The 8,900-nt window shown below is 36.4% G+C and overlaps 1 protein-coding gene across 1 annotated transcript; it reads right to left on the bottom strand.

Moving 5' to 3' along the window:
* Positions 1 to 339: 339 nt before the first annotated feature.
* Positions 340 to 7,378, bottom strand: gna13a (guanine nucleotide binding protein (G protein), alpha 13a). The gene is made up of 4 exons (XM_079850453.1): positions 7,045 to 7,378; positions 5,744 to 5,970; positions 4,577 to 4,627; positions 340 to 2,461 (listed from the first exon to the last, which is right to left on the bottom strand). Exons 1-4 carry the CDS (start codon positions 7,322 to 7,324, stop codon positions 1,889 to 1,891), a joined length of 1,131 nt encoding a protein of 376 aa, XP_079706579.1. The 5' UTR covers positions 7,325 to 7,378; the 3' UTR covers positions 340 to 1,888.
* Positions 7,379 to 8,900: the final 1,522 nt, after the last annotated feature.

The following is an 8,900-nucleotide window of genomic DNA, read 5'->3' as shown; positions in this document are numbered from 1 at the left end:
AATCACTGTAATAACCGTTTTTTTTAAACCAGCTTTATTATTTTTTTCTGATATTTTTGGGAAACGTTACAATATATAACAATTTGTTAAAATGTATTTAACGATTAAAAGCATATTCTATTTTATACATTACCAAATATTATAATACTATTGGACCTGTGTGAGGAATTAATCCCATTTATAATTAGTGATATTTCAAACATAATTCAATAACAAAATAAAAGCACATAAATGTGTTCAAAATTGAAAGACATCTTTAGAAAAGTAGCAGTTGTTAAATGATAGAATGAAAATGCATGATTTCTAAAACAAAATCAACACAGGAACTGGAATTTTATTCAGAAATCATAGGATGTTTTATTAGTGGGATGCTGGGCCGATATATAACCTCTTTTTTCACTGAAATGACAAGTCACCAGAAAAAAAGAAAACAACCACTCTGATAAAATAATCAGATTTAATAAACAGAATTACACAAATGTGATCAACAAAAACAATAAGAAAACACTATACAAAAGCAAGTGATTATGGCCACGACAAAGATTCAAAAGCAAATTCTTTACAGATTTTATACATAAAGACCTTAAATCAGGCAATCAGTTAATATCAATTTACTACCAACAGTCAGATTACAGTGCTTGTTTTCTTTAAGATTACATTAAGACTTAGTCTCTCCATCAACACGTTTCAATTTGTCTTAGCAAACCAGCTTTGGTTGATCTACAGACATTTAAGGTAAGGCCTTTGCTCTGCCTGTAAAACAAAAAAACAAATGTCTGTAGAAACCACTACACAGAAAGGCACCTGGACTGCTTTAACAGTCATTTAATAAAACCCTGAGCTAAAGCTGTCCACTTTAACCTACACAGGACCAAAAACACAAGGCAACTTTCTGTTTTTAAAGTGAATTCATAAAAATAGAAATAGAGGAAAGAAATCTACAGTAGTCAACATTTGAAGTGGATCAAAAGCTTTCATCAAAGTTATACGTGAATTTTGAACAATACCTGTTCTTGTCTTAGGACAACTTTGATGAACTTTTTTTGATCCACTTCAAATGTTGACTACTGTATATCGATTTTCAGGGCTTTTAGAAAAATACAGTAAAAGTATGGTATTACGTTAGTGTGTAAAATATAAAGCTCAAGAGAAAAAAAACTGTCAGAGCAAAATAAATTGTAAGTACAGATCCTCTGTACAGGGTTGAACGGCAAAAACATGTTCCCTTTACATATAAATGACAAATAAGTACTTTATACAAAAGTACCTTAATTGTACTACATTATTGTCATGATCTGAGTGCAACAAAAAGGCATTTTGAGTGTGGGAAGACAAAGGCCATGTTCTTCTATCAAAAAAATAGACAATATGACCAGGCTAAAGCCCATTTGAAGAAAAAAAAACACACACACACACACACAACAAAAAAACACACCTGTTCACTGGTGCAGAAGAGCTCTTTGATTTAAACATTGAAAGCCCTGAGTTCTTACGATTTCTTTTTGAAAAAAAAAAAAAAAAGCTTTATCCAAAACTAGGTGTTAAGCCGAAGGGCTAGAGGAGTGTTGACGGTTTCATTATACGAAAATATGCGCTCATAAACATACAGTAAACGATCACAATTACAGCATTTTGGTGAATAACTGAGGACCATTCCTTGGCATATTTGATATGGCTACAAGCAGCAAAAAAAAAAGGTTGCTTTTATATCAAATTCTTTGCATATATATATATATGATGTAATATTATGCAAAAAAAAAATATGTTTGCAAAATTATCCTATCCATTTTTCTTCAACCACAATATGTATTGAACCACTTGTACTTTGTATTAAATAAAGTAAAACCCTAATTAAAATGGAATGTTCTTAAAGGCCAATCGGTGCCTTTCATTGTAACATGAGCTGTTTAAGGTTGTCGTGCAAGATGGTGTCTTTGACATCACGGAAGACGAGGCGAATGTTCTCTGTGTTGATGGCGGTGGTGAAGTGATGGTAAAGGGGCTTCTGCTGCTGTTCTCGACGCTTGTTACGGAAGCACTCGACCAGGAACTTCTGCACGTCCTGCAGATCGTGGGGCTCCCCTGTGAACTCGGGGAAGTAGTCCTTGATGTTCACGTTCTGAACTTTATCTTCAAGCAAGTCTGTCTTATTGAGGAAGAGAATGATGGAGACGTTGGCGAAGACGCGGTTGTTGACGATAGTCTCGAAGATATTGAGCGACTCCGTGAGCCTGTTGGTCTGACGGTCTTCCATGAGCACCTGATCGTACTCGCTGGATGAGACTAGGAAGAGGATGGAGGTCACCGAGTCAAAGCACTCGAACCATCGCTTGCGCTCCGACCGCTGCCCTCCCACATCCACCATCTTGAAAGGTACATTCTTGATCTCAAAGTTGTACTCATGAATACCCTTGGTGGGTTTTCGTGCCAGCAGTATATCCTTTTGGCTGGGCAAGTAGTCCTGCGGATTAAATGGAAACAAACATCAGACAGGCATAATACTAATCCAAATCCTAAAACAGTTCCTAATCATGTAGTTCCTATATTAGGGTTGAGTGATATAACGGTAGTCAATGTACAGGTAGAAATTCCATACATAAACACTAACAAAAGTATAGATCCACGGATCATGGTTGTGGCAGTGCTGCGTTGTCACGAAAGTTGATCTGCATGCGTTTTAAGCCTTGCCAGTTTAAAGGTACAGTAAGTGATTTCTGAGAAATGCTGTTGAAAATTTAAATCAACACTCATACAATTTTTGTGAATATTTGCTAGTGTTTACGCTCATGATGGGTGAGGAGAGAGTGAGGAAGCAGGAATTAAGCAAAAAGACTGCAGAAATTAGAGATAACCATAGAAGAAAAGGCTAAAGGAATATAACTGGGGGGGAAAGGGTTACTATCAGGCAAGATGTAGGACCCATGTTAATATTGGAAAAGCTTTTCAGTGCTGGAGAGACGTTAGAGAGCGGGAAGGCCTGAAAACGTAAGCCGAGGTTGCTTTGTTTCTGCTCGATATATATGAGTTACATTGGTTTTACTATGTATCACAGAACCAAGATATGCTGTTGTTGGTTAGAGGTTAGTGGAATATATCTAAGAAATCCCTTTTTTTGTTTCATGCGGCTCTGGATATTTTTTGGCCTGCCCCCTAATAGTCGGCTAAACGTTATTTGACTAGAAGAGGCTTAGTCGACCAAGATTTTATTAGTCGTTTAGTCACAGAAAGAAAGAAAAAAACTCCACAGGAAGTGGTGAAGTCACGCGGTTCGTGAGGGACAGATCGTTAACGGCGGGTCCTTGTGGGAATTACAGTATGTCGGGTTGGAAATCCAAACGTTCGGCTTTCATCCATCGACCTAAAGTATGTTTTGAGCAAAAACAGTAATAATCTCATAAATAGTGATGTGTAGCTTGATGCTAATTGTAGCTCTAATGCGCCTGTTACCCAGCTGCGATTTTTTGATGTATTTGGTCAAAAGAATTCTTGTACGGTCTCGTAAGCATTATAGATAATTTGTGTTTCTAGTGTAGCACCCCACTTTGTTTATCTTAATTTGCAGTGGACAAGGTTAAATCAAATGGAAAAACCTAAAAGATGCATAATGCATTCTCAGTCAGCGCCACCTATTGTGCAGACGTGAATTAGCCAAAGGCGATTTTTTCGCATTTTTGGTAAAAGCACCATTCGTCTGCGATTCGCTTTGCTTTAATGCATCACACTCAGTGTGAAAAGGCCTTTACATGAACTTAAACATTTGGGGGAAAACCAGATGCGTAGATATATACAGAGGATGTCATACTGGATCTGCTCAGTTCTTCTTTTTCCTGCCCCTTTTTTCTGTTGTTCATTTTGTTACTTCTTATTCTCACATCAATTATTCTCACATCAATTATTTATGTAAAATCAATTTCTCTTCTTTGTGCTTTTTGGGCTTCGCATTTTGCACATTTCACTTCAATGCTTGGCCCAGTATCGCTGCTTGCAGCTTTTCGTTTGTATCTTTGTCCTATTATATTTATTTGCCCTACTGTTTGTAATTAGATTATTTGTTCTTATTATTTTATTACTGACCGTTCACGTGTCAACAGTAAGCTTGAGAACTTTTAGTTATTGCTGTAATATCAAAATTCTAAATGTCATTGAAATGCATAATTTTTGAGAGAGAGAGAGAGAGAGAGAGAGAGAGAGAGAGAGAGAGAGAGAGAGAGAGAGAGAGAGAGAGAGAGAGAGAGAGAGAGAGAGAGAGAGAGAGAGAGAGAGAGAGAGAGAGAAATAAAATAACTTATATTGTGATTTAAGACTTTGGTCATGTCGCCCACCCCTATACCTGTACCAATGTTACAATGCAATGAAACAATACCAGTAAAAAAACAATATATCAGCCAACCTGATGTCTGTGGGTCCAAAAATCTATCGATAACCTTGCTAATGAATAAAAAAAATCTGCTTTATTTCCCTATTCATTTTAAGTGTCATTAAATTTGTATCATGTACATACTGGTATAATACCAACTACCCTGTGCTCTGGATGACATAATGACATTAACATTTAAGAAACACTATTTCTTTTTACCGATTGTCCAAGTTTATCCACATTGTCCAGGAAATATTTCACAGATTCACCCTAAAGAGAAAAAAAAAAAGACAATCATAATTAGGTCTTTGTTATGTGAACTGTGGCGCAGAAGGTGAAGCTTTGACTTTGTGTTGTGCCCCAATAAGCCCCATTTATTTTACCCTTTCCTTTCCTGACTCTCTATATAATCATATCAAAAAGCCCCATTAAAAAAATAAATAAAAAATGTGTGTGTGTATATATATAGTACACACACAGAGTCATACATTTTCCACCACATTTGCTGGTCCAAGACAGACACCTATTATGTTTGCTAGATTACTCTGGCCCTCGTAAGCAAAAACTGGTAAGAGAGTTTTCAGGAGCACAGCATTGTGGCCTCTACTGGTTTGCTTTGTGAAGTATGCAAATCAGCCTTAGGTAGAGAAAGTTACTTAGTCACTGGCTTAAATGTACAAACAAATTAATGTTTATCACTGTATAAATACGGATAAACATGCTAATCACAACCTGTACAACAATGGAGATTTTTAGTTGGAAAATGAGCTAAATCCTAATCTAAGTCACAAGGGTTCTAGCCCCTGAACATGAATGATGCTATCTTCATAACTGACATGCAAACTGAACTCATGCGCAGCCGCAGACAGTACGCCCTCACTGTCATGACTAACAAGTCACCTTATTTGTGTTTAACTCATACCGGTGAATTACTCTCAGGTTTCAATCACTGTCAATATCAGCAAACACAAACTTAAGTTCCTTTTTGCATCATCAGTCCAATAAATTCAAGAATGGCCCCTAATTTACATTTCAAATGTATGAAAAATATGCATGTATGAAGGAAGTAGTCATTACACCATGATTAATGCTTTGTGTATGGAGTGTACTGCTGGTGGCACACAAGCTTGATAGGAGTAATTATGCAAGTACACTGTGCTTATCTGCCTTGATTCATAATACCAAGCTATTTAACAACAGATCAACATTCCTTCAAGATCACAACCCCCACAATTACACAAATCCTATGAAAAAGATCGAGCGGATGGATTCTAGATCCAAAACTTTACTTCTTTCTTAGTGACTAAGAACAAATGAAAAAAAGATGCACAATCATTTTGAAGGTTTAATAATAAATATAGAATTATGAGTGATCATTTCATTTACCAGCTGAAACTCTCGTCGTCTGTCATAGGCATTCTGAATACCACTGTCTTGCCACAGGGCACGGATGGTGGGCAGGTAGTTCAGAAAGACTTTGGTCTCCACCATCCCTTTGGCCATCAAGGACGAGCGAGTGTCGAAGGCCATAATTGTCTCCCCGTGAACCTGATTCTCAGGGTCTCCCCAAGGGATGTGCAGCTTCTCACGGGCATCCACCAGCACCCGGACACCTAAACAGGACACCCATTAGAGATATTGACATTTTGAAGTAATCAGGATACTATAAAAATAAACTTGAGGCTGCTGACATAATGACTTTAAAAAGAAAATGAAACAGTTATGTATCCTCAGACCATAATTTCTCCTTTTGTCAACACAATCAAATTTATGAAAAATCATAGTCTGTCTCCATCCTGAAAAGCTTTTTTTTCGTTGATATCATATTTCCCTTTTTTTATGAGGTCAACAAGGGCATTTGAGTTCTAATGTGTTTTATAATTAAAAAAAGAAATATATAAAACAAACATACTTATTAAAAACAACTGTTCTCATATGCATGTCAACCTAATCACTCAAACTGTAAATAAATTGTTAGGGCTTTTAGGTCATTTCTCACATTTTTAAGTAGCTCTACATTTAATAAATGGTAGCCTATATGTTTTGACTGTACGTATTAAATAATCTGTATATCCATTAATTCATGTAGGTGGATATAACCTATATATAATAAATATTAAATGTTTGTATTTAATGATGTTGAATCATATTGAGGCAATGAAAAAACAAGCATTTTGTTTGAAAATGAAAGCAGGGCCTAAACATGACTGAAAATATAATTCCGGGTTCTGTCACCTGTTTTTCCATGTATGTCTCAGGAATCAGTGGTATATTGAGGTACACTTATCAGAATGTGTCATAAAACAATCACACATACAGATGACTAAGTTAACCCAGACCAAAAGTAGGCGCTGTACTCTGCACTTTCTCTATGAGGCGCCAAGTTTTCAGAAAGGTTTTATGTGAAACTTGAACATAGTCTACATACACAAATGTTTTTTTTTAAAACAGTCGTTTCATTTTCCTTAGTCAAATTTGTTATCTGACAATGTAAAACGGGTTGAACAATAGCAACATTTAAAAGCACTGGCCTTCGCGTCGTCTATGGGCTGGGTGAGCAATCGAAAGTTTGCGTAAGTTAAGTGAAAGCAATCGACAAACAGTTTCACCTGCCGCTGAAATTACTTTGACCGTTCATTTTCAATAATGAACGTGTCTCTCTCGATTTCAAGTTATTGTCGTGGTACCTTTGATAACATTGCTGTAGATTGTAGCCCGGAACTCTTCTTTGGCCCGCTGATCGAAGTCCTGCCCATGAATTATGCGCATTTGTTTGAGGAAAGTTGACTTGCCACTTTCGCCTGCTCCTAACAGCAAGATCTTCACCAGTTTCTTCACATAAGTCTTCTCTCGAGACAGGCTTTTGTCGATCTCCTTAGACTTCCTAATTTGATCAATTTCGCCGCTGGAGAGAAGACAATTGGGAATACAAACTATAGCAGTCCGGGAGGGCAGGAAATCCGCCATCTTTGTAGTAACGACTTCATGGATACATCACTCGCACTGGCGCGCGCGCGGCGCGTTCACGTGTTCCGCAAAAAAGAATGGGCGGATACCCGGGTGTGGTTTAATGTTTTGGAAATTATTATTTTTTTAAAAATACATTGTCAGCTATTTTTTTTTTTCATTTAGATTTACTGAGTATTTATATAATAGGCCATTCCTGTTTTTATTCCACGACATGTCGTAATATATTGGATAAAATATAGAAAATAGTTTAGTGTTCTTTAAACACAGTTGATAGTGAACATATCAATTTCATTACTTTGGTTTGAGTGGATCTTGCCATTTTGCCATGTCCCTAACATCACTTCTGACATGAAAACTACCAAATATATAGTATTACAGGTTTTGTCTTTATTTTTTCATTTTCTGCAATCAAATCTATTCTAACAATTTTATTATTTTTACATATGCATATAACTTCATCCTGTAAATATTTTGCAACGTCAATTTAACTGGCAGTTCTTTGGTTCTTTAATTACATCTTTCAGTATTATAGCAATGGTTTTGATAAAAAAAATATATTTTGTGATTGGTTGGTCTTACTCCTGTTTGGTAAAATTCCAGTGATCAATATTTCAAAAGATGTTTATATCTAATGTAAACCAACTCCCAATCCCTCACAGAGCAGTGTATAACTTTAGGTTTTTATTTCCATCCTGTTAGGATCCTTTTCATCTGGAATTGCCATCGTGTAAATAATGAATTTAGAATTGGTGTAATAAAGTTTTAGTGTCTGAACTTGGTATCAAGCCAAGAGCATATTTATGAAAGTCTGCTACATACATTTATAGCAATACCTCCTCGAATTACAACAACACAAGCAATATTGCTTTTTAATTACAAATTTCAAAAGGTATAATAGGCTAATGAACGTCCCAGTTGGTCAAACAATTAAAGGAATATAGTTCAACCCAAAATGAAAATTCTGTCATAATTTACTTGCTGTCAAGTTGTTCTAAACCTGTATGAGTTTCTTTCATCTGTTGAACACAAAAGAAGATATTTTGAAGAATGTTGGTAACCAGACAGTTGACGGCACCCATGGACATCCATAGTAGGAAAAAAAAAAAATACTATGGAAGTCAGTGGGTGCCGTCAACTGTCTGGTTACCAACATTCTTCAAAATATCTTCTCTTGTTTACAGCAGAAGAAAGAAACTCATACAGGTTTGGAACAACTTAAGGGTGAGTAAATGATGACAGAATTTACATTTTTGGGTGAACTGTCCCTTTAATGTAAAACACCCCAGACAGCATATAGTGTCGGCCCAGATCCGGCCCACATCTGGTACACATGGATCCCACACATACCAGATGTGGGCCGGATCTGGGCCGACACTATGTTGCTGTCTGGGACGTTGCCTTCACAAATGTGATTGACTTTTTCTTCTCAGTAAAACTTTTTTATATATAGAAGATACACACAATAACATGATTTATGGACTACAATCTTAAATCCAGCTCAGAGGCTTTTGTTTTCTTTCCATTTTGATCGTGTACAATTTGTATGCGCATCATCATCCTCAGGTGCTTTCGT

This window comes from Squalius cephalus (assembly GCF_949319135.1).
Source record: "Squalius cephalus genome assembly, chromosome: 19".
Classification (NCBI taxonomy): Eukaryota; Metazoa; Chordata; class Actinopteri; order Cypriniformes; family Leuciscidae; genus Squalius; species Squalius cephalus.
This window is presented reverse-complemented; position numbering and strand designations above follow the sequence as displayed.

What these genes read in the sequence shown, in the direction of transcription:
- gna13a (XM_079850453.1), bottom strand. Translation starts at nt 7,324, where the DNA reads ATGGCGGATTTCCTGCCCTCCCGGACTGCTATAGTTTGTATTCCCAAT. An exon ending in GACGACGAGAGTTTCAGCTG is followed by an intron (nt 4,628 to 5,743) that starts GTAAATGAAATG and finishes TTTTCTCTTTAG; the next exon opens with GGTGAATCTGTGAAATATTT. An exon ending in TGGATAAACTTGGACAATCG is followed by an intron (nt 2,462 to 4,576) that starts GTAAAAAGAAAT and finishes TTTAATCCGCAG; the next exon opens with GACTACTTGCCCAGCCAAAA.